Below are 27,397 nucleotides of genomic sequence, written 5' to 3'. Positions count from 1 at the left end.
CTGGAAACATGCAGTAATCTCAGTCTGGGAGACACAGATAATGGATATTAGGCTCCTAAGATTGTTGGGTCATACACTTCTCTGTTTGAAAGTATAAAATATGTCCCTGAAAGTTTCTTAATAAAACTTTTGCTTTAATATACACAAGAAAACTTTCTGCATTTTTTGTTCACAGGCAACACAATTCAGACCATTGATTAGGTAGTGTGATTGTTATCATATCTAGTTAGTCGGATACAAGAAAAACCTCAGAAATCATTATGAAGGTCAAATGTGCAAAACAACTAATGAAACAAAACTATAAGAAAAACAAGTGCATTATAATACAATTAAGGATAAAATGTTGGTGATAACATCAGCATGTTTCCATTTTCCTAAATTATCCAATTGTACAGTAATCTAGTAACATCTAGAAGTGACAGCTGTCTGTCGGTCCTACCTTTAAACTCTTCTGCTGTTGTTTGGATAGTTCTGGGTCCCTTATATTCCCTTGATGTTCTGATAGAATTGCCTCAGCTTCACTTAGCCATTGATTGAGATTACTCATGTCATCTTGTAGCTTCATCCACTTTTCTAGAGATCTATCAAATTTCCTGAGGATGAGAAGTGTAATAATTAGTTTGAAAAATAAAAAAAATAAAAACATTTCTCAGGTTTCCTGAGATCAACCCAAGCTCATCAGAGAATCTCTGGACTTGGGTAGAGTTATAGACAATTGTCAAAGGCAAATAAATTATATAATCGTCAACCAGCAGCAGTGTACCCCAAGAAATTAAAACAGTTTAAGTTCAAATCATATCATATAATTTAATGATGTCCATAGCTCAGTCTCTCAGCTTACAATAAGTAATATTTTATTTCTTACCACTTCATTGTAAAAATATAAATAAGTTCTATGTATTCAGTGGGGGGGGAGGGGGTGCACCCAGTATTTAGATGATTGCATAAATGCAACTGTCGGGTTTGTCCTTGCAAGCTTCTGGCTTTGTCAACACCAACAGCATCTGCTAGGGCCAGAGAGTATTATATATATGATGTTATTTGCATCAGGGAACATGCCAAATACACCAAACTCGGTTACGTAAAGTGTACTCTATTTCAGGACAACTACACCCAAAGCTAATTAACATTTCCATTTATTTTTCCTTTTGTAGGGAAATTGCAAAGTACGAGCCAATTTCATATTCATTTCTACATTGTTTATTAGAAGCAGCAACCCAGCTCAAATACATTGTAGTAAAGTATGCAAGCTGACTGCCTGTGACTGAGCATCTGGCTTTATACAGGACCTGATTTGCTGTTTACCTTTGGAAGGGTTTTCCAAAGACATAAACTAGATTCATAGTATTTCAGCTAATTCTCCTTGGATTCATATTTTCTGTTAGTCGATTTGCAACCATCTGCTATTCCACACTAGTACTGCTTGCTAGCATCCATCTAGTACTCTAAACTTGTAACTTGATTATTATCAGTTATCTATCACTGTTAAATGTTTTCTGTTTGTCACCATTGTGAACAGTTGGTAATCCAAAAGTTATTCCATACATTATTCCACTAGAACTGTCTATCAACATTCATGATCTTCTCTCCGATTGTATGGAGTACTGTTATTTCACACTATTTATAGGAATATTGAGAGTCAGTGGCGTTGATACGATGGTACTGCGTATTGCCATGTGGTTGCTATTACACATTTACTAGCTACTCCACACAATGGTATATCCAGAGTTGGATAAAGGCTTTGGAACCAAAGGCACTTAAGTTTAGTAGACCCTTAGGAGCAACATTTGGGATCAGTTCCTCATGACCGCGCCTTCAGTATACACAAGAAAAGGCATGATTATGTGTCATGCCGGGTGAGTGTACACCATTTTCCAACTGTGAGGCTGCCCCCAATCTGACATGGGCAGCACATGAGAGAGTTACCGCCATACTTTTTAACTAGCAGGACATTGGCGTTCACTGTCCTGCCAAAAATTGGGATGGTCGAGGGGGGGGGGGGGGTAGGGTGGATGCATACATACAGTACGCATACAATCATACATACTGTATCTCTATGCATACAGTCTCACACATGCATTATTATGGCCGCAATGCATATACATTGCAAAATGCTGCACCATAGGAATGAATTACATGTATGTGCAGATACATATCTACTGTATATGGTCAAAAACATGCAAGCACACAATATAAAATACACCTCTTATTTATTTACTTGCTGGCGAGATATAATTAAATAATTGCACTGGCACTGTCTATAGCAGCTACGTCCCTCCTATCTCCTTTTTTTACTTCATTGGTTCACAGTGCAGTTCCCCTCTACACTGCAGCTGTAATCAATGGCTGGGGGGCCACCTGAGAGAGGGGGGCTAAGACAAGTGCCTACCTTAATCCAGCTCTTTGTACATGTGTGGCTTTATAAGTACAAATCCAAATAAATCTTCTTAGGACATTCACACATTTATTTTGTGTACTGAAAAATCTTATCTTAACCACATTATAAATTATTGCATCATTAAAACCACGTTTACAATGACAGCATTCTATAAACAATATTTAATAACTAATCAAGCAGTGAGCTTTGTCATTTAGTGGAGATTTTTTTTAAATGCGCAGACACATTGCAGCTGCAGAGAAATGTTATAAAGCAATTATGGACGATTCACATTTGGGAACAAAGCAAAAAAATAAAATAAAGAAACAAACGTGCAAATTTAATTTGGGCAGGTGCAATGTGCTGCAAATTAGGCTGTGCCAAATTTTAATGCAGGTAACACCAATGGCCGCTGTGTTGTAGTCTATTGTAAATCAATGTTAATGAGGGTTTTACAAGGAGAAATTGCTGCTTTTAATTTGCACATCCAGAGAACATAAAAAGTTGGGGAATATTTTTATTTTGCTGTAAAAATATCAGAATTTAGTACAGTACTGTACATCTGCTCCTATATTTTAGATGAATATTAATGTATATGGAAGTGTTTAAATAGTAAAATATGGCCAATAAAGACATGATAATAGAGGCAGTATACTAATAAGAAATGAGTTTTTGAACGTAGAGATTGGAATTACTAGTGTTTTTCTCCAATATTTTATAAACTTTATATAAAAACAATACAGACATTTTCAATGTTAAAATTTGTAAACAACCACCATTTTACACATTTAACAGCTTCCAATTCTGTGCTTAAGAACACTCTACTGTGCAAAAGACATGCACAGAAAGTTATTATTATCATTTTATTTATAAGGTGCCACAAGTGTTTCGCAGCGCCGTACAAAGTAACAGTACAGGGAGACAAAACTTGGCATAACATTGAAAAAATAAAAAAAATATAGTACAAATAACAAGTTCAATACACATTACAGCTTAAATATTAGAGGCTTGAGGCCAATGATGGAGACGAGTATGCGGACGAAGATGGTCACTGAGTGTTTGAGTATAGGAGAGCTGTGAGTGAAATGTGAAGAGAAGAGGGCTTTGACAACAGGAGGGAAGAGGGCCCTGCTCGGAGGAGTTTACAATCTAGTAGAAAGGGGAGACAGACAGATTACAAGAGGTGCAAGCAAGTGGGTGGTAGCTAGATAGCAGGATATAAACAGAGAAGGGGTCAAAGTTAACAAAGTGTGACCTAGGGTGGCTAATCCCAGAATTGGTGGGATCCTGAGATTTTCCCCAAAATGTCCAGGATTTAAATCCCAGGACTAGAGTATCCAATCCCAGGATTTTGGGATTAGACTCTGCGTATGCGCAGTGTAATGCCGGGTAGCTTCTGAGCACCCACTCAAAAGCTGCCCAGCTTTCCCGACCCCAGCGCTCAGCCCGTGCTGCATAACCTCTGATCGGAATCTGCACAGGCCACAGCGTCATGTCACAGCTGACTGCTCCAGGTTACACTCTAGCTCCTGGCCTCCCCTCCTGCCCAGCTGATGCTCCCGCTACCCGCCCGGAGGCACCAGGCAGGTACCACTGCTCTCTGCCCCAGTCCAGCTTGGCAAACAATAAAATTGGGACAAATAAAGTACTTACTAATAAAAATAGTTGGTTGGTACATTATTGCTTGCATAATACCTCTCTAAAACATTTTTCCTTTAACTGGTCTTGGTGAACTTAGATATGGACATGGACCTCTGTCTGTCCATTCATCCATCTGTCAATACCCCTATATGGTTCTCTATCCATCTATTTGTCTGTCTATGCATCCTCCCATCCATCGGTCTATACCCCAAAATGGTATTCTCTCTGTTCATTTGTCCATCTTTGCCCTTTCCTGTCCTTCCAAATATACCCCCATATTGTGCTCTGTCTAATTCTCTGTCTTTGCCCTCTCCAAGCCATTCATCTATATATGTATGCCAGAGTCTACCGCACATGTGCAAGTCTCTGGAAACATGGAGCCTGCCATGATCTAGTGACTGAACACTACTGCCCATTTGGGGGCAGCCATTTTCTCTGTGATTTGTGGGCAGCAGTGCACTGACTCAGAACTCCAGAGTTAAAAGTGTATAAACGTGGGTGCAGTGTGTGTCATGAGGGCCCTACCCATTAAGGAAACACCAATAGAACTAAGATTGCATATTAGCTCTTGGGACAATCATGAATTACACAGGTTCTATAGCTGGCTTAATTCAACCCTGAATAACACCTGGTTAAAAAAGAAAAAAAAAACAGTAGTGCTATTCCTGGAAAGCACATGTACTATATATTACTCCCAGTTTAGATCCCAAAATTGTGTGATGAGTTATTGTGTCCAGATACAGTACCTCTAATCAGGTCTCTGGTGTATTTTCTGTGTATCTCACACAGACATCTCTCAGGCTACTCAATCTTATTCATCATTCCCCAGTAGATGCAATTTATTATCATATTACATGTAAAAAGTATCATAAGAGAAAAATACCATCAACTTCCTGATAAATGCAAGTCAGTTATAAATTAGTAACAATGGTGTTATTTATATTCATGTGCTCATATATTAAAATTCGTATAGGTAGTCTCAAAATACTCCTAATTATACTTCTTGTGCAAATTGCCCTATTTTTGATATTGTGATGATCCAAAGCAAATATACAATGAAAATATAGAGTTAACTTCCACATCCCTATACATCAAACATTGCTTAGGTGTTATATGCATGTGGATTTTCATGTGCACTTGGATCAATGACATATATATATATATGATTACTGTCAGATGCAGATTGGGATTTTAAACCAGCCTGGGAAATTCCTCAAAGCAGCCCTAATTGGGGTGGGATCTCGTGAGGGGGCATGGTCAGCCAAGGGGGAGGGGATGCTCCCACCTCATATACTGTATATATAACTCCCCCCTCATTGCCTGGAGTTACATGTTTGATGTCAGGGTTTACATGCCCCTTGCAATGGGGGGGAGGGGGTTTACATGCTCCTTGCCAGAAGGATTACATGCTTGTTGCCGGGGGCGTAGGCCATGCCAGTGCTTCCGGAATCTGCACTTCCGGGTAGCGTTGGGTGCCCTGACAGATGCTATTGGTGAAGGAAGACCTCCAATCTGTCTTCTCTGTGATGGCAGCCATTTTGGAGAGGTGCAGGGTCATTGTCTGTACAAAGACTCTGAGCTCCCTGAGGTGCCACTCCCCACCTGCTCGATTATGCCGGCTCCTGGTTTATTTGTTTAATTTCAATGGCAGGTGCCAGGCTGCCAGGGATTCAGCAGGGGGATAGCAAGCAGAGGAGAGCACCTCAGAATGAGACCCCATAGTGCCACATACATAATGCCCCCCATAGTGCCACATACTCATACGCCTCCATAGTGCCACATAAATGTATGCCCCTATAGTGCCACACACATAATGACCCCCGTAGTGCAATATGCACAGTTGCAGTCAGCAGTGCTGCAGCTTATACTGCATCTCACACAGCTGGGGCAGAAGAAGAAGAGAGGGGATGGAGCTCCCTGGAGCCAGCGGAGGGAGGCACTGTCCGAGATGCCAGGTGGAGGGGGTATGGAGATCCCGGGCAGAGGGGGGACGCAGCTCCAGCTGCCGGGCAGAGGGGAGGGTGGAGCTTCTGCAGCTGGGCAGAGAGGGAACGGAGCTCCCATTGCCCCTACCACTGGGGATCAGAGGGAGGAGAACGGAGCCATGAGCCGTCACTCACAAGCTCCTCAAAGGACTATGGGAGGAGCTGTGTGCAGTCATGCATGCACAGCAGCCCTCCCATAGCCATTTTGGATTTGGTTTAAACGCTGCAGTTGTGACCGCTAACCGCTGTGAACGTGGTCATGTGGTCCACAGCCCAGCCATCCTAGGGGGGAGAGCAGCCGGTTCAGTTCTAATCTGTTATGGGCCGGACGACCGGAAAATGGCACGGTTTCCTGCAAGGGCCAAACTGCCCCTGATAACATCATGCATACTTTCCTCTCTTGGAGAAGCAAGTGGGAGGTGAAGGGGACAAACTAAATGTGTTATTAGGCTCCACCCCATTCAGAGAAAATGCAGCAATTGGAAAAAAATTTGCATAAAAGTGGAGCTAAAAAAACGATTAGTACAGAATTGTTAGGTTAGGCCCTGCCTGATTCATTATACTGCAGTGAAGCTCCCTGTTCTGCTGACTTGACTAAGAAGTGGGCAGTATCCGGGAGGGGTGCCCACTTCGAGAATCCTCTGCAGGATCTGGGAAAGTTGGAAAATATGATTTAATAATGACCATATTTTAACTCCCATTCTGAATCCAGAGCCGTGTCTTATGGAGATGATTGCATATGATACTTTGTTTTGTTGAATTAGTATTGGTAGTATAAAAATAAAGAGGGTACAGTATTTGTGGGCTACACAAATAAAGAGTATTTGTGGCTACCAAAAAGCAACAAATAAACGTGATAAATGAGTACTGCTGTACAATGCAGCGTCTGTCAGCCATGCACTGCAGGTTCAGCCAAACTTCTGTAGAATAAGCGGCGCATGCCTCCCAGTAAGTAAACTGCCAGTCCCGGAACCTGTTGCGGGCGCAGTAATTAGAGAGAAAAAAATTAAGGAAAAATAATAATAGATTTAAGGGTGATGTGGAATTGCTTTGGGCATATTTTGAGGGACTGGCCATGTCTGTCCATCTATTACCCCTCCCATCTGTCCACCTATACATCCTCCTGTCCATCCATCTATACATCTCTGCACGATATGGTGCTCTGTCTGTCCATTTGGCTATCCATCTATACCCCCATATGGTTCTCTATCAGGGCTGGTGTAAGGCTTCTCCGCACCCTAGGCAAAACTTCAACCTACTGCCGCCCCCACCCCCCACCCCATACTGCCACCAATAACCATTTTCCAATCCCTTAATGAATAATTGCCTAACATACTGGAATGGGAGCCTCCCAAAATTGAGTGGTCCTCCCCAGCCCCTCAGGTAGGTGGGAAAGACCCCTTCTTTCTCTGGAGGCCCCCAGCACCCTCCCCTTTGCCACCCACAACAGAGAACAGGAAGAGAAGGCAGCAAAATAGAGAAGTATGCCTCAAGGGAAAGTATGGAGGTGAGGTCGTAGAGGTTCCACAGCAACCACCTGCATTAAGTACAGCAAGGATCCTCACAGACATCCTTGATTTTTTGATAGGCAGACTTGGTGGCCTATCTTCCCGGCGCCCTAGACAGCTGCCTAAAGCTGCCTAGTGGTAGAGTCGGCCCTGTTCTCTATCCATCTGTTTGTCTGTTTATGCACCCTCCCATCTGTCATTCTATACCCTATATGGTACTCTGTATGTTCGTCTGTTATCTTCCTTCTACATACCTACATACCTTCCCATCCTTCCAGATATACTGTACCCCAATATTGTACTCTGTTTGCTTATCTGTCATTGCTCCCTCCAATCCACCCCCCCCCCCCCCCATATGGTGCTCTGTAAGTCCATCTGTTCGCCAATGCCTCCCTGTCTTTCCTGCACATGTTACTAAGCCCACCTGCAATGCAGCATGGTTGTTCATTGTATAAAAAAAGTGCTTTGCAATGAGGTCTGAATTAGGCCCATAGAACTCTTGTTTCCTTTCTGCAATTATATATTGTGAGTCATTTTCAATGCCTAAGTTGAAGATGGGTGAGCACAGACACATACACACACACACACACACACTTTCATACACACATAGCGCATGTTGCCTTTAAGCTATTGTATAGAGTCATAGGTCAAATATTAACATTTTAGCTTACTAACCTTTGTAGTTTAGAAATAATTGAAAGAGTATCAACAGGAATAATAAAACTGACTCATTGATTCTTTTAGTAGATACAAAATTAGCTTATGTATGCATGATTCTGCAAATGTAATTATATGCATGGTTTAGATGCTATGTGAACAAAGCATAAACCTATTATCATAATGAATTGTGCATATATTAAGGTTTCCACTACACTTGCACTGTTAGCTGTGGATTCTGCAGCAAAGCTTAGCAGCACTTGCCCAGTCACCACTTCACTTCAACAATGAAACGGTAAAATAACATAAGAAAAACAAGTAACTGTATTGTGGATTATGGGTCTGATTCAGAGTTGATAGCTGATGGGCGCATTCGCAGACTGCATACGTATGTATCATACTACGCATGTGCAAGCCCTACAAGTGACAGATATAGCGTATGGATCGATATCACAATCCCCACATTATTTGACTTGCAGGAAGCCCGCGTTAGGGGTGGAATCTGACTATTTTTGGGGAGTGTCAGATAAAACGCTGGTGTGCCAAGCATTTAAAAAGAGGATCTGTGACGTCAGTGCCAGCCTTGATTAGCCTATGTCTGCTGCAGGCGGCTGGTATGGTCAGACTTACATTTCATCAGACTAGAAAAGTCATTCCATGGTTCGTGAATTGCACATTGATTAGCAACTGGTTAGTGAATAGCAATATTTTTCATTTGCAGGGCAGGTTTTCTTTCTGTCTGGGTTGCAGCTATCTACCCACAGTCACCAGCAACTTTGCTGATAAGTGATCAGGTCTGATTCAGGTCCTATAGCCATAAAGAAAGTATTGTTCTCTAAACTAATGGGCCCCATACATCAGCAATTAATTGTGACAACCCTCAGATCTGGAGATGATTGTCACAATTAATCTTTAATGTGTGGGCTCCCCCTTTTGGCAATCCCAATCAACAATTAATAGGGATCGCCAATCGATTGCTGAATCAGATTTTTAAACATGTTTAATAATCTGGTATTATCTGCAGTTGTTTTTTATATGTGTGGGCAGGGGTGAATTGGGACTGCAATCCAGCCCGGGAGAACTTGTGCAGCAGCCCGAGGGGTGGGTGGGTGCTGGCGACGGCAGCCTGGGGGGAAGAGGGTGGAGGGCATGGGGGGAGTGTTGGCGACGGCAGCCCAGGGGGGGGGGGGGGGCGCGCGCTGGGAGGGGAATTGGGATGCTGGTGGAGGCTGCCCGGGGGGGGGGGGGGGAGCGAGGCAGCGGGCAATTAAATGCATTCCAGTGAAAATCCTTATCTCGTCAAAGCACTGGACAAACATAATAGGTCAGACACTTCTGCTGAACTACAATGAAGCTGTTTCAAACTACAGTAAAACTGATGAGACACAATACAGCGCTGCCACCCAGCAGGGAAGGGTGAAGCTGCCACACTGACTCCATCTGTAGTAAGGGCACTTGCACTCAATTCAATTAGTGACACTTTTCTTACAGTGTACAAGCAGCTGCGAGCACACTCATCCAGCAGCTGCCAACACAGAGGTAAAAGATAAACCTGTCAGAGGAGCAGCGCATGTCCCCCCCAGTGCTAGGTGCTAGCGGCATTGTGTGCGGGTGGGACAGCCCCAGCAGCGGCCCTGCATCCTCACCTGTCATCCTGCTCCCTTCTCTTCCCTCCCGCGCTCCACGTGCGCAGCAGCCCTCCCGTGGCCATCTTGGATGTGGGCAAAGTGCCCAAACAGTCCAGGGTCAGCGTGGCCGGCCCGTTTTTTACGGCGTTTTGGGCCGATCCACCGGGAAATGGCCCGGTTTCCCGGTAGGCCAATCCGCCTATGTGTGTGGGCATTCCCGTTTCGTCTTCTTCTATTTACATTATGAAAAGAAGGAACATCTGAAATGACAATCGATTGAGGTGATATACAGTATGGGCACTTTCCAGATATGAAGATGCAATCTTAAGATGGGAAAAATCTGCCGATCACTGAAATAAATCTGTAATGTGTGGGCAAGTCAAATAGATTGTAGAAATCATTTATCTGGGCAAAAAAATCACTGGATCTGGAAAACCATTAATTGTGATTGCTGATGTATGGGGCCCATAAGTTAAACACTTCTGCATCTAGACCAGTGGTTCCATACCCTGGTCTTCAAGTACCCCAACAGTGCATGTTTTGCAGGTCTCCATACAGAATCACAAGTGCTATAATTAGCTCCACCTGTGGATCTTTTCAAATGTGCCTGAATAATGAGTGCACCTGCCGGGTGACCTGTAAAACGTTCACTTTTGGGGGTACTTGAGGACCAGGGTTGGGAACCACTGATCTAGAAAAAGAACAACAGGAAGTTCCATCTGAGAGAAATTTCCTGGGAAATATTTGTCAGTGACATCATAGATTTGTGTGATACTTATAATGTGCTGTTATTTAAAAGGTCAAATGGATTCTTTAGCTGCTAGACACAGATTTACAGCGTACAGTGGATATCTTGTCAATCAGATAGCATGACCTGTGGAAATCTATTTATAAAGCAAGTCATGGTACATAGCACTTTATAATGAAGGGCCAAGAAGCAAAAGAACGACAGTAACTGCATTGAACACCATTCCCTTTAATCATTTCAAGTGAAAACATGAAATGATAAAACACACGGTACTTGTTTCCTAGCACGGCGCCCACGATTTTAATCTTATGAGATCGTTTTGATCTGTTATATGCACCCCCATTGTTAACGCCACCTCCACTATGAACGCCAACCCGAATCGTGGCGTGTACAGTGATACCCCCACTATCCACGTCAGCATGGAGTTGATTTTATATAGTGTGGTGAGCGCAGCGAGCCACTGAGCCCAAAGCGTGGCGAGCGGCCGCTGATTGCTTCACATGTATTCCTCGTCCGCTCGCCACGCTTTGGGGCTCGATGGCTCGCTGTGCTCGCCACACTATATAAACTCAACTCCACGCCGACGTGGATAGTGGGGGTATGCAAAGGTTGGAGGACGCGTACTGCTGCCCCTCGCGGGCTCGCTGCGCTCACACTTCGGGTTGGCGTTGATAGTGGGGGTGGCGTTAACAATGGGGGTGCATTTAACGTAGTAATCACCCATCAGGGTGCCTGTACAATTACAAATCGCATTGCATCGCATGCAATTGTAATGGCATGCGATACAACACAATATTAAAATTGTACAGTGCGGCTCTTAGGACCCGAAAATCGGGTCCCATCGCAAACCATCACATACCTTAATTAGTGGTATGCGATGGCATAAGATGGGCGCCGTGCTAGGAAACATGTACCAAACACACATCTTTATGCTTTCTTACATTACCCGCGTCTAGACATTCATGTCCAGACAGTCCACTCCCACTGCTTCTTCCATCCACTTTGTCTACACATGTCCTATTGACACCTACTGTACTGGCTCTCATTACTGCTGCCTTGTACCGTGTAGGCTCTTAAGGGCAGGACCCAATTTGTACACCCTTAATCTACAGAGGTATCTTCATACATCTAGCCCCAATATGTAGGTATGAGTCATAGAGTGGACCCAAATAATGTCATCACTCGACACCTAAAAAAGGTTGACATGGCTTAGGTCGAAAGGGACACAAGGTCAACACAAGCAATATGTTGATATAGAAATGTTGTTTGGTGTCTATGTTGACGATCCAACATCGCTCAGAATGCTCATCTACCTGTGTGTAGGCCGCATTACAGTTGTACATAGTGATATAACATAAAACACTGCTTTCATACTGTTGATTATCTTCTGTAATTATCTCTATATATAAGACATTAAGACAGTACAAACACAATCATCTATTAGAGTGTACAGTCTCGGTGGATCCTTGTCCTCTAAGAAAACAAGCACTGTAATTGTTTCTAAGTGAAGGAACACTGTGCAAGTCGGTGATTATCCATAATGTGTTTTACAAAGGTTCCCTGTGAATTATCCTAATGAATTCATAGACTGTACTTTTTACGGTGTAACCAAACCATGTAAGGATTAAATATAAATAACTAATACCCCTTTCAGACAGAAAAAAAGACCCGGGAATTTCCCTGCTCTTGCCGTGTCGACCCGGGTTTTTCTTCTGTCTGAAAGGGTCAACACGGGTCTAAAGTTCCGGGACTTCGACCCAGGTATTTACCTGGGTTTTTCCCGTGTCAGACACGTGTTTGCGGCTGTGTGAAAGGGTCCGACCCATGTTTTTCTCCCGACTATTGAAAAATCATGCTGATTGGCTGTGCAGCATGGCGCTGCGTGATTGGCTGATCTTTACAGCTTCCCTGATTGGCTGAGCAGCACTAAATGGCCATGGCACATTGGAAAGATGAGGAGATCCGTTTAATGCAATGTTTAATGTTTAATGCAATGCAGTGAGCAGACACCTCCCACTTTTCATGATCTCATCTCTGTGTGCCTTTAAAACTGTCCTTTTCTTATGACACACAGAGTTTTGCAGGAAAAATCCGGCTTCTGTGTGAAAGGGGTCGACACGGGAAATACCCGGGTTTTTGCTCCTGTGTGAAAGGGGGTCAGCCCCTTGCTGCCTAGTTCTACCCGGGTTTTTGTATCTGGGAAATACCTGGGTTTTTGGGATTTTTCTGTCTGAAAGGGGTATTACATGACAAAACAACAGTTTACTGAGCATTTTCATAATGGAGATAATTCCAGCTGATCTGGATGGCCTATTATATATTCATATATCCATATTACCCTGAGCCATATGGATCTCTGCAGATCTGACTTTCCATTGAATGGGCTGAAAGTGGGTAGTGATATGTGTGATAAAGCAGCTGCATAATTAATGCATACACTGACTCTGAGCTCTTCACCGCAGTTTTATTTTGTCAGAATAACTGCAGACTGGCAGCAAATTTACAGTAAGTATTTATGGTCTTGTCACTCAAGGAGTCCTACAGTACTCTAGCCATAAGTCAACTGTTCTGGCATTGGTCATACAGATAAACAGCCCAGACATACCTTATATACACTAGACTCCTCCTCCTAGAGTGACAGACAAAACCCTTGCTTTTTTTTTTAAAGCGCTCCTAACAGCTGCTCTGTTTTGAATACCCAAATGCCTTCAGCTATGCCAGGCTGGAGGGAAGAAGACCATCAAATGATGTGGAAGGCCCATGCACACCTTAGATTACTCTCAGGTAACCTTAGATCTGTGTGGATATTCGGCAGGAAGTGGTTGGGATGCTGACATCCGGCACCCACGTCACCGGGCGATTTACATGGGAACACCCGCAGTCTTGGGTGAGTGTACCCGGCGAACAATCTGTGCACCCAGCATATGCACGTGACCAGAAAAGCGGCTGTGCATGTGCATACGCCAAACATTGGTCCCCGTGCGAACGAATGGTCTGACCAGAATAACCCCAAGTATGTAATGCTTTATTACTTATGCAACTTATTTTGTTTATGTTTATAAGATATTTTCCTTTGATTTTATTTAATGAATATATTCTGTTATCAAATACTACCAATGTTAAACAGAAGTAATATTAGTTTGTTTTCACTGTTTATTGTTGCATTAATTGATACTGTAAGATTGCCCCATATTATTTTTACCATCCTTTGCCAAAGTCTTGCCTTGTATGGTATCTTCTGTAAGGACAGACCTGGCAGCCTGGTCCACCCGAACACAGAGTACTACTGATATATTGATATCGTGATTGATACTGACTTGCCAGCTTATGTGCATTGCATCAATACAGTATGTCATCTACTAGAATTTTACTAGTGATTCTTTTATAAACGACAAAAGTGCTAAAACTGTATCTATTGTCCAATAATTATTTCATGTTTTACAAAATTGCTTCCAGAAATATCCCAGTTTTCCAATCTTCCCTAATGCCCCTTTCAGACCGCACTTAAAAATCCGGTATTTTTATAAGAAAAGTGACTTTTGGAAAATGGCTGCCCCCATACGCAAGACAGTTTTTTTAAACTGGTTTTCCTATGCGGCAGCCATTTTCCGAAATACACTTTTTTCATAAGTGCATCGGTTTTCACAGTACTGCCGGGATCTGCAATGTGAGGTAACGGCTGCACGGAGGGGGGGAGGGGGGTTCTTAAACACATTGGGGGTGGGGGGGTGGGATGTTAACCCTAGGGGGGGATGTTAACCCGCGGGGGGGGGGGGTAACATGCGCGGGGGGGAGGGGAGGTGATGTTAACCTTAGGGGGGCAATGTTAACCCTGGGGGGTGGTGATGTTAACCCCTGGGGGGGGGGGGGGGGATCGCGCTGAAGACTGCTCTGGCTTTGACCCTGTATTTGGAAAGTTTCCAAAAACGGGTCTGCCAGTGTCAAAAAAATGGCACTTAAATGATAATATACCGTTTAAGAGATGCAGTGTGAAAGGGGTTTTACCTGGCAGACCCGTTTTTGGAAACGTTTTCAAATACAGGGTCAAAGCCAGTTATGCGGTCTGAAAGCAGCATAACTGTACATTTATGCTGCTTTCCCACTGCAGACCAGTTTAAAGTACTGGTAATCTTAAATGGTATTTAAAACGGTATTAGCATTCCCACTGCAGCAGATTACCGTTTTAAATACCATTTAAGTACCATTCCCATTGCAGTGAACCGTGTATAATGTAGAGTGCCTAACCCCCCCCTTCCCCCAGTGTAAAGAGTGCCTAATCCCCCCCCCCCAGTGTAAATAGTGCCTAACCCCCCGTACCTGCCCTGTGCCCCCACCTCCCCTCCCCTTGTACTTACCTGTGGGCAGTGGGGAGGCAGCGGGGGTCATTGCAGGGTCCATGCGGGGTACAGGCAGTCCCAGTGCCTGATGAGACCTAGTAGTTCTCACTTTTCGCATATGTAATGAGTGCACGTGCATACTAATGAGCCGCTCATTACATATGCGCATATGTAATTAGCGGCTCATTAGTATGCACGTGCACACATTACACATGCAGAAAGTGCAAACTACTAGGTTTCATCAGGCACTGGGACTGCCTGGAGGCTAAATAACGTTTAAGAGGCATTCCCACTGCCTCTTATACGTTATTTAACCGTGTAGGACTCTGCTTTGAAAACGGGTTGAAATACCGTTTAACTTTAAACGTATTTCAACTCTGGAGCTTTCCCACTGCAGCCTTAAACGGTATTTTGCCCTCAAAAATCGGCAATATACCGTTTTAAGGCTGCAGTGGGAAAGGGGCATTACATTTCTCTTATTTTGCATCCTATATTATATTATTTCTATTTATTTCTATTCTGGATGCTTTATAAGAACATAGTTATACAGAGGATTACAACAAATGTAAACCATCCATGATTATATTAAGTAATAACAGGAATTGTAATGTACTTAGGTCAAACTAGACAGTAGAATGTGTGACAATAATGTATGAAATCTTAAAAAAAAGTGTTGGCAAGTATTGCAGATAAAAAAACACACAATATTGAGCATTATATTCTGCAGTGGTTCCCAAACGTGGTCCTCAATGCACCCTATTGGTCGAGGTTTTAAAATATCCATGGCTCAGCACAGATGGTTTCATCAAATTGATTAAGATACTAATTTAGTCACAAGCATGGATATACTTAAAACATGGACCATCTGGGTGGCTTGAGGACCGAGTTTGGGAACATTTGGTATACTGTATAAAATGTAAATATTTGGCTTTTGACCAGTAATTGGAGGTGGACCATGGCCTTGTTATACATAACTGTAGAGACAAGTTTGTAAAATTGATTTCTAGAATTTGATTGGTTACTATTGGCAACTCGGCCTGTTCTACACATTTACCTGTAGAGTCAGATCTCATAAGTGTCTAAAATGAGACTCTGGACAGTGAAGCTCTTAAGCTATTTTTAGTATCTTAAAGAAGTTTTAGCTGTGGTTGTAATTTTGCCCCTATACAATGTTATCTGGTGTGACAAAGCTTAACGGATCCTCAAGCATGAAGTCTTGTTATTCAGAATTGAGAAATAAAACCATTTGCAAGGTGATTGTTGTTGCCCGATTCTACCTTCCTATAGAAAATCCATTTATATCGGATTTTGATCTGATATACTGAGCCCACACACAGTAGAAATATAGATTTGTGTTACAGCTAAATTATGGGCACAAGTGACAGGTAGATAAATAGTGGAACTTTAGCTTGTCAAATAAAAAATGCTTTGCTAGTTTATTATATGATACATTTTTTAATGTACAATGATCAGCAATTTACCTTGAATAACAGTTGTGCTATATTTTCTGCAACTATTGTAGTGCCTAGTGTCTTGTACATAAACCATAGGTGTCTATTATGATCTATATTTTCAAGACTTTCTATTGAAATGCATATGATCTGTTACCATGACTATGCCTTAAGCACCGGTGCACAAATAATGACCTGCCATCATGATGCTGAGAAAATGAGCTGATATCTTCAGATCAGAGCTAACTAATTATATCTACTAGAAAACTGCACTTGTTTTGCTTAATCACTCTGTGCTGTTATTTTGCATTGTATGAAAAGCAGTATTACAAAAAGGACTAATAAAAGCAAAAAAATATTTAGGGCTTAATTTACTAACAGCAGATTTGGTGCCATTTAGAACCCACCATCAATTGGCAGCAGTTTTCCAGTCCTTCGGTTTAGGAAGGACAACCTGCCACAGTTATTATTATTGAAACCTCTGGATTTGAATGTATTCTATTCCTATTCATTTATTGGTGCTTTTAATACATACACCTTTTAGTTGACATAATAGAAACAGACCACTGTAGAATAGAAGCTATTCTCTTCATACTCACTATACTCTATAGGTGTTGTACAATTAGCTGCGTGATTTTAGCATGTAGGTCATTTTATCGGCTGAAAAATTACCTTTTTTCATCCAGTAGAACAATGGATCCTTGATCAATTCCTGGACCCATGTGTTATGGTTGGTCTGAGTAATGGTTATTAGGAATAACGGTTCACATGCATTAGGCACTTAAGGAATAATCCCCTTTAAGCGTAGGATATCGGACTGTCCAGTGATGAAATCCTGTTACTTTATGTCTTCGCTAGCCATTCACAAGATGATTGAAAGGAAGCCTGCATTTGGGGGGTGTTAAGCGAACCTTTAGTGGGCGTTCCAAAAAACACAGTCGTGCTTGAAAACATGTAGGCATGCTGAAAAAACCGCAGGTGTGTTTTATGGGAGGGTGTGGGATGTCAGCTCCTGTATTGTCCAATCAGATTTAATTGAAGCCACCAAATAACCTACTCAGAGCCCGAGAACAATAAGAACCAGTCGGGAAATAATTTTCTGTTGATTAGCTTACGAATGGTTTTGGAAATATTTGCATGGCTGTAAAGTCTTTTCACTGCGTACACATTGATTTGAAGGTGGAATTTAAATCTGGTACGGTGGCGTTTACCTAAAAAGTAGCAGCTGTGTGATCAGGTGTGAATTAGGCCCATTGTATCACATGAAGGATAGATGTACTGTATGTGGAAGTATCTCTCTATCTCTCTCTCTCTCTCTCTCTCTCTCTATATATATATATATATATATATATATATATATATATATATATGCACACACACACACACACACACTCTTTTTTTAATACATATTTAGGTCAGTTTTCTGCAATGAACAGAACATACTAAATTACCAGGGAATTGCTGAACAAGGCTTTTTGAGGAGAGGATTTGATTAATAACCTGTTTGTTTTCTTGGTAATTGTTATAATAAACAGTGATAGCAAATATTTTACATTTGGTTACAATTTTAAATAATATGAACTATGATACAATTTTACATACAATAAAGCCCCGTATACACGGGGGAGATATATTGCTCAGCCATATATTGCTAGCAATATATGGCTGAGCAATATATTGCTCAGTTTCTCCTTTTTATTAGCAACCAGAGATGGTCGCTGATGAAAGGGAACCTCTGCTGGGTAGTGCCGCAGAGGTAATCAGCTGGTCGCAGGAGCAAGCTCCTGCGACCAGCGATTAGAATGGGACTGAAAACGGGAGCGCACACCCAGCGATTTATTGCCGGGGCACACTCCCATCACTGGCAATATGGTCGCCTGCGACCATATTTCCAGCGATTTCAGCCCCTATCGCCCTCGTGTGTACACAGATTTACAAACCTAAGATGATTACCCTATTTGATAGGTGAATTTGTCTGTTGAATTTTAACACATTTGCAGAAATTTGCACAACTAATAAATAAAAGTTGGTGTGCTTGAGTGCAATGTTATTAATTTTACGTCAGGTAAACATGTAAGGACTTGGTTCATAACCCCTTAAGAATCCCCCCACCCACACTTTAATGACTAATTAGTTATTTGGTCGTTCCCAATTAGCTTAATTGGGTTAATTAATTACATGTCATTTTTGGGGTTAAAACAAATAAATGGCCTCAAATTACATTAAAATCAACTTTTTAAATTAGAACATGTGCCCCAAAGTAATGAAAATATTTATTTCAACAAATAAATAATTGGTTTTGATCTTTTTTTTTACAAAAATATTCTCTACTATTTAGCATCTTTCATTCTTGAGTCTTATGTTTTTACCATAAAAAAAAAAACACAGCCATTTGACACCTTTTAAAGCATTGCATAGTGTTCACTTTGGGTGCAGGGTGCTGGTCAGCATGGAGTGCATATTTTCATTTGAATGGCAACATTTTAGACAAGATGTATTGTTGCAGTAGCTATAGTGTGTATGCATTGCAAGTAAGAACATGCTGGAACCGAAGGTGTCACTGGTGTGTCAGTCAATTTAAAAAAAAAAAATCACATGAATATAACCCTTTAAAATGACTGATTATAGTTAACTTTTAGATAAGAATACTACACCTTGATCTCCCTAGGTACTGTAACAGCATTTCTGCAACAGTGATAGGAACATCACACAGCTTTGAAATGTGTAACCCACCAGTTGTGAAGTGAAGATTTACCGCATTACCATAAACATGACAGACTATTTACACACCTGCAGCTTTTCTAAACCACACTATCTGAAAAGCAACACAAACATTGTATTGCAGGGCAATTGCTCCTACCATGTTGTGTTTAAAAATCAAATGTGTGTGTGTGTGTGTATATATATATATATATATATATATATATATATATATATATATATATATTATTTACAATCTATCTTTGCAAATATATAATGTAGCAGTTTTAAAAATATTATTTTACGTCTTCATATAGAGTTGGGCATATGTCTGCAAATGTACACCAAATAGACTTTGGACATGAGGTGCACATTTGCAGTGGCATTATGAAAATATACCAGCTTTGGGAAAAACTGCCAGTGTCTCACGTCCACCACTCATGTATAAGTAGAAACCTTGGGATCATCAGGCCGATCCCTGTGCACCCTATGCAGTCTCAGACAGAGACACTTTTCTAATAGGGCAGAGTACATGACATTGACTACAAAAATATCCCTGATGTCCACAATCACTAATCATTCACTGTGCATGCACTGTGCGACTTTGGCAAATCACAGTAGCAAAACAATCGTGCCACTGCATCCATCATCAACACTGCGGCACATTGTTCACATCTTGCACATGAAGATGTAGTATGGTTTATGAAGGGTAAATCCAACTACAGTATACTGTAGTTAGTGGGTGTTAATGTATTTGAGGTTTAGGCATGCACATATAGTACTGAATAAACCTGTTAACGTGTCTTCGGATGGTGCAGAAGAAGAGGATAATTCATTTATTTATTAACAGTTTCTTATATAGCGCACACATATTCTGCAGCGCTTTACAGAGAATATTTCAACATTCACATTAGTACCTGCCCCAGTGGAGCTTACAATCTATATTTTCTACCATATATACACACACACACATCCAGACTAGGATTAATTTTGTTGGGAGTCAGTTAACCTACCACTATATTTTTGGAATTTTGGAGTAAACCCACGTAAGCATGGGGATAATATACAAACTCTGCACAGTTAGGGCTATGGTGGGACTCAAACCCATGACCTCAGTGCTGTGTGGCAGTAATGCTAACCATTACACCGTCCGTGCTTCCCACTGATCAGTAGCAGTGGTGTCACAAGATGTATGAGGGACTCAACCATGTGTCTCCCATTGATGAGTGACATCTAAGTGCTGACTCTTCTTCAGTGACAGAAGCATGATGCTGCACTGTAACATTATGTGCAGCACACAGCTCCTGTCAAAGTGTAAGACCTGCACTGCACTAACACTAGCTAGAGCATATACCAGTGATCTAATGCCAATAATACTGTATTAATGTAAATATGTCTTTAACTCTGTGAATCTTTTAATACTGTAGACTTGTTAAGGGTGAAAATGCATCCAACTTCACACGAGCCATTTAGTGCTCACTATGCTGCAGCACTCTCTGATAAAACTTGTTGCGCATGATAAATAACGCTCCAGACAATCATTTCCCAAGAATCACATTCTTAAACAAATAACAGGAGCTAAACATATGATAGTTAAGTGCTGATTGGTTGGATCATTATTTATCATATGCAATGAGTTTTATCAGTCATATTGAGTTTTATCATTTTTGACAAATGAGCCGTTTTGTTTTTTCTTGAAATGAAAGAAAGAAAACCTGTTATACAGTATGCAGAAAAAATGTCTGGGCAAATTTTTTTAAAATCAATGTAATACATGGGGCTATGTATACAAGGGGCTCACACACTTTTGCCTAGAATATGAAACTTTATTTAGCACTGATTTTCTTTACAATTTACAATGACTCTTTTCTTTTTTCTTTTAGGTTTGGTGACCTTTTAAACAAAATCTGTCACTTATATGCAACCATTCATACAGTATCAGTGTGCAATCAGGTGCAGTAATAAAAGTAAATTACCGCTAGTAGAAAAAAAATTACATTCTTCCAAAAATTACTATTCAGTCCAGAGAAAAAAAATCATTATAAATCTATTCTTTTCATTAAAAGATTGTTACCTCAACTACAGCATATAATTTGATCAGGTAGGTTACCAAGATTTAATTAAAATAGTGCTCCCCATTTATCATTTCAGAAAATAAAACTCTGGCAGGTTAGCAGGCTAGATAAAATTCATCAGTATTTCAAATAATCACCAGCACATATGCTATTTATTAGTACTTGTTGATGATTGTAAGGATATTAAACAATTTGAATGCTACAGTAAAAGAAAGGACATCTATTCATTTCCAGTCTCACAGCATTAAAATGGGAGCAAACACTAATATACTCTATTAACCTTTCCACTCATTACAGAAATGCACAGCTATTTATGACAGTAAGTAGCGATTATTATACATCATAATTATATTACTTCATGATTATACATTATAGGCGCACATGTGTTTTAGCCACACTGTGCACATGCTGATCTTTGGTGGTGTTATCAGGAAGCCTCCCAGAAAACTTGTGCATGTTCACCCCATTTCTGGGCATGCTAAATCCAGCGACTCAGCCCTTGAACCCCACTTACCATATATACTCTAGTATAAGCCTACTTTTTCAGAACATTTTTTATGCTGAAAAAGCCCCACTCGGCTTATACTCGAGTGAGGGTCCCGCTTGAGTCAATAAGTTTTCCCAGTTTTTTGTTGTAAAATTAGGTGCCTCGGCTTATATTCGGGTCGAGCATATACGGTACCTACTCTGCCGCAAATTGCAGGAGATTTCGGGCAGATCTCCAACATCCCATATACTTCCTAGTGAAGGAATGATATCATCTAATGAATTGTGGAGCTGTATGGAGCCTAAGTGAAGTGAATTTGCAAAATGTATCCTCTCCCCCTCCCTGCACACTCAGGAATCCCCCAATAACAAGTATGCCTTGAACACAGCTTCACTTGCCCTTGCTATGTTATCTAACTGGCTATTTCAGCACAGTTTAAAAATGCCGCACCTGCACTATTAGCATGCATCACTGATTCAGACCAGCACTCTAAGGACCTTATTCTGGTTCATATGCAGTGCTGCAAAGTCTGCATCTCTGCTTGTGATTTTAATACTGCCTGCCGCTCGTTCAGCCACACAACCTCCTGCTCACTGAATTTGACCGCATGGCTGCGATTGGATGTTTTGCATAAACATCCATTTGCAGCCTTGTGTGGGTGGACCAAATTATTCGATGGTCACCGACCATCAAATGTTATGAAGAGTACAGTACATGCAAAACTAAGGCACTCTCAGGTGTCTTAGCTTTGCGAGTGCACTGTACGAGAACAGGGCGGGCAACTGACATTTGGTGATGTCAGCTGCCGGCCCCTGGCAGCCACATCACTGCCACATTTCCATGGGAATGCCTGGTGTTTTCATGGGAACACCAACGCCCTCTTCACACACTGGTGGGTGTGAACGGGACATCGAATTTGCAGTTTCCATTCTCACCCACCATCTTATCAAGTGCAGAAATGCGCCTGCTTAGACGCCAAACATCGGTACCCCGTGAGAACATGTGGGGGGTCAAATGGACCAGAATAAGGTCCTAAATGTCAGGGTGACTCCTTGAAAAAGTGATCTTCCTATTGCTGCCCATACACTTGTGCGATTACATTTGATGCGATCTCGGGTTCGATTTACCTTGAAGCTCAGCATTCGATAAATCGCATGAAAAAAATAATTTTAGTGCATTCTATTTTGCATTCGATCATGCGATTTATCGCATGTACCTTTCAATAAAAAAGGGTGAGTGGAAGAGGAGGGGCCAGGAAGTAACCAGAACTCTCAAAAATCGCATGTTGCCGTTTAGAAAAATCACATGCGCACAAAACAGCATTCGGCCGCACAAACAATTCGAGAAATAGTATATGCTGCACATAAGACCGTGAGTCGTGACATTCGAGCGGCGTGCCCACGCATCGCGCTGAATGGTACACATTTTGTGCATACAATCATTCAATTTCTCGAACAGATGAGGTCGAAATTGAAGGATTGTATACAATATCTCACAAGTGTATGGGCAGCATAACTCCCTCAAGTATTTACCAACTCTACACCAACTGTACCATGAAGGAATTATTTAGTTGAAAAAAAAAAAAAAAGAATATGTACTAAAGAAATTGTCTTCAGCTCTTTATCACACTGATTGCTACATGAGTGGCTCTGCACCTATGGATGTATGAAGAAATACAGGTGATATGTGCACAAGAAAGTGTGATGCTATGTGGACAGGCTTACCAACTCTGGCATTTTAGTGCATTCACCTCAATTCATCATAGAGTTGGCCTGTTTACTATGCAGCCCACTTTATGAATGAAGATAGTGATGTGGAGGTGTGATGATGTGATCCATATTAAATCGTGGCCCTGACCCTTGCTGTAAAATGCCACAAACCATGGTTTTGTACAGTGTGGTCCATATCCTAAGCCAGTAATAATGGCCATCATTATGCTAATAACCTCAGAAATGCAATATAGCAATGATATTAAAAGGTCTAGCATTTATATTTAGTGTGCACCTGCAAACTACTCCTCCTGCTTGCTGCACTACAGGACTCAGCAGGTAGCACCTCAAATGTCCATGGTCCATATCCACCAAGATATAATAGAAGTGGTACAATCACCAGCATATTAGACCTGGGTGTCCTCTCCAAGACTATCTTGGTGCTTGCTTTATAAAAGTATGAATACAGAATGTGTGTGCTACTGTACATAACCAGGGGTTGTGACAAATTGCATGATCCTGGTGGCAGGGAGAAAATTGGAAGGGGTCTTATAAAATGCTACAAAATTGTTGTGATGTGTGTAATATTTGTATGCACAGTCAATCATATGGCATATGAACTGTATGCAAGGTGATGTTAAAACTAAAAATCAATACACAAAACAATATAGAAGGAAAGTGAGTTCCAAGACTCAAAATGATGACAAATCAAGAGGATGCACTATTAAATAAGAAAAAAAATTATATTCATAAAAAACTGTGTCACCAGATGTGGTAAAACATCAATTGAATAGTGCTACAGATCAGTTGTGTCCTCCATTGTAGCCAGCATCAGTTGCCATATTAAGAACAGCATTTTCTATGGATAAATATAACATGGCAGGTGGAATAGCACACATAGTTTTCGTTCACATACGGTTTGATGTATTTGGTTATACTCCAGTTTTTGTTTTAAATCTGAGTATGATGATTGGGATAACCAATGTGTCTTAACTAGCAGCTAATGAGCCATTCTTCTGTAAAGCATTACCTTAGCATCTGCATATTCAAATTATTTGTACAGTATCATCATATTACCTGTTGTAAACCTTTGTATAAAGTACTATGCAAACGTTTTAGGCTTCAAAGTAAGAATACTTAAAAATTAGAAGCATTAATGATTTATTTTTATAAATGAACAGAACGAAAATTGCATAAACAGAAGAGAAATGTAAAACAAATCAATATTTAATGTGACCACCCTTTGCTTTTAAAACAGCAATATTTATTCTAGTTACACTTGCTCAGGGATTTAATAGGTTTATAGTCAGGTGTATGATTAATCCCCAATTATACCAAATTGCATTGGCATGGTCTCTCCCAGGAAAAGACTTCAAAGCAGCATGGAGTTTAAAGATGTGCTGTCCATGCTCTTTTGAAAGAACCAGCAAGTTGACTGTAGGTGGTTCAGGTAGAGATGCAGTGGCCAATCAAGGGAAATTAGAGCATCAGATAGAAGACACATAATGTTTACATTCGTAATCAAAAGATATCCAACAGTGCCATCAGCTCAGAACTGGCATAAACTAGTGGTACCCAGGTACACCCATCTGCTGTTCAAGAAATTGTGGCCATAGGTGGTCTTCATTGAAGAATTGTGGTGAAAAGCCATACCTTTTTATTTGGAAACAAAGCCAAGTAACGCAACTATGCATAAAAACAGGAAAATCGGCAGCAGGTGCTCTTTATTGATTATTCAAATTTTTTTTATATTTGGCTGTTAAATAAGGCAGTTTTTGGAGAGCGGTACAAAAATAAATCTGTATTCAACAATGAAGCATAATGGAGGTTATTAGCAAGTTTGAGGCTGCTGTTCTGCAAATGGAACTGGGTATTTGGTCAGGATTAATGGTGTCCTTAATGCTGAGAAATATAAGCAGGTACTTATACATCAAGCAATACAATCAGGAAGATGTCTGATTGGCCCTAAATGTATTCTGCAGCATGACAGCAAACCCAAACATACAGCCAATATCTTTAAAAACTACCGTCAGCATAAAGTTGAACAAGGAGTACTGGAAGTAATGGTAACAGAGCATTAAAGCTAATGCAATGTGAATCCAGGTGGATATATCCCCTGGGCACTTTGACAACCAAAGGACTACATGAGCAATTTAATTTAAGTACATTTTAGTCCCTTTGCCTGTTATGACAATGTATACATTATTCTTACATTAAATCTTTAGGTACTTGTGAGTTATCTGGGCGCCCGATTTCTAAATCGGGTCGGATCGGGCACATTGCATCGCATCGCATGCGACCATCGGATGCGATGCGATGCGATGCAATGCGATGACCCGATTTTTCCATAGGAATCAATGTTAAAATGGACTGAGTCCATTTTAACATGGAATTCAATGGGAAAAAGGGGTCCTTTTCATACCCCTACTATCCAAGTGGGCATGGAGTTGGATATAAACCTGTGGCGAGCGTAGCGAGCCACCGAGCCCGAAGCGTGGCGAGCGTAGCGAGCCCCACGAGGGGACACAGAATACCGTCCCCTCGCGGGGCTCGCTTCGCTCGCCACGCTTCGGGCTCGGTGGCTCGCTACGCTCGCCACAGGTTTATATCCAACTCCATGCCCACTTGGATAGTAGGGGTATGAAAAGGACCCCTTTTTCCCATTGAATTCCATGTTAAAATGGACTCTGTCAATTTTAACATTGATTCCTATGGAAAAATCGGGTCATCGCATCCGATGGTCGCATGCGATGCGATGCGATGCGATATCGCATCGCATCGCATCTGATTGTATGCCTTAACTTAAGGCATACAATCAAAAAATCGGGCGCCCAGATAACTCATAAGTACCAATCTTTACGCTGAGTGTTGTATTAGTAGTATTGTCTATGTGCAATATGTAGTGTATATTTGTATAGATTTATTACTTGATTCCATTCTGTACTATCTAATTTATTGTTAGATCTGCCTAGCGTCTTGGTTTCTATGGTGACAGGGTGCACTGACTAATGACACTGTCACATGATAAATGTGGTGAAATCACACTGCCGGGTGGTTTGTCTTGAACCGGAAGTACAGGTCGAGTATCCCGTATCCGAATATCCGTTATCCGAATTATTCCGAAAACCATACATTCCAGAAAGTGAAAAAAAATTATTTTTTTTGCTAAAAACTCACTGGGGACATTTGTAACAGCATCACTGGGGACATGATATGTAACTGGCACTATATATGTGCAAGACAATGATTGCTTGGCATTCAAATTCAGTGCTGAGATAGTACACACATTTTGTTTCACATTTTGAAACCTTGTTTTTTGAACAATTAAAATATATTTGTGTGTATTTTATGTGGTAATAAAATATATTTGTGTGTATATTATGTGTTTATACAGCATAAATGCAAGATACTTCAAAATACATCATTGAAATATTAAAATATTCCGAAATACAGAATAATCCATTATCCAAAATTCTCCTGGTCCCGAGCATTTTGGATAAGGGATACTCAACCTGTACTGCATATTCACACTGGATGCCTTAAATTTAAAAGGTAAGTTTTTATTGTTATTTGTAAATATAATGAAAATGGCACAACATTAAAGGCATTGAAACGTTGTACAAACTGCAGTTGTTATTAGGAATATGATTGGAGGTATGCATCTTTACTATATGCAGGCACCATATCTATAAGGAGTGGCTCCAATAGAGTGGCTACAGTTGTACAAGAATGCTCAACTTATGGTGATCCTATATATACGGTAAAGATGAAGTTAATACATTTTTAGAGGAAGTGCTTTTAGGCTAAGATGAATTTCTGTATCTAAATGTGCAGAAATCAAGGATACCCATCTTCTATCATATTCCAAAGATTCACACAAATAAAGAGCACTCTCTAGGTAGACAAATAATTTTCTGTGTTGACTATTTAACTTTTAAACTTTTCATAAACATAAGACTACACACTTATGAAAGAGAACTAAAATAATTTAAAAGATTCTACAAGCCTGTTACAAGAAATAGATAATGTCAATTGGAAGTCTATATAAAGTGGCTCACCATTGTTGTACAGGCTCTCTATTATTCAAAGCTGCA

General features: G+C 40.9%; 1 protein-coding gene across 13 annotated transcripts in view; it reads right to left on the bottom strand.

The window, feature by feature from the left end:
* The window catches only part of DMD (dystrophin), a 1,973,025-nt gene that overhangs the window by 987,177 nt on the left and 958,451 nt on the right, over positions 1-27,397 (bottom strand). For all 13 annotated transcript variants that reach the window (XR_014470468.1, XM_083174338.1, XM_083174337.1 and 10 more), the window contains one exon: positions 440-593. Coding sequence is in view for 12 of the 13 variants with exons in the window: in XM_083174338.1 (XP_083030464.1) it covers positions 440-593 (154 nt within the window). In the remaining variant the exon portion in view is untranslated. The remainder of the gene's footprint in view (positions 1-439; positions 594-27,397) is intronic.

Source organism: Crinia signifera, chromosome 2 (assembly GCF_055691185.1).
Source record: "Crinia signifera chromosome 2, ASM5569118v1, whole genome shotgun sequence".
Classification (NCBI taxonomy): domain Eukaryota; kingdom Metazoa; phylum Chordata; class Amphibia; order Anura; family Myobatrachidae; genus Crinia; species Crinia signifera.
The sequence above is the reverse complement of the archived record's forward strand: the minus strand, read 5'-3'. Positions and strand labels throughout refer to the sequence as shown.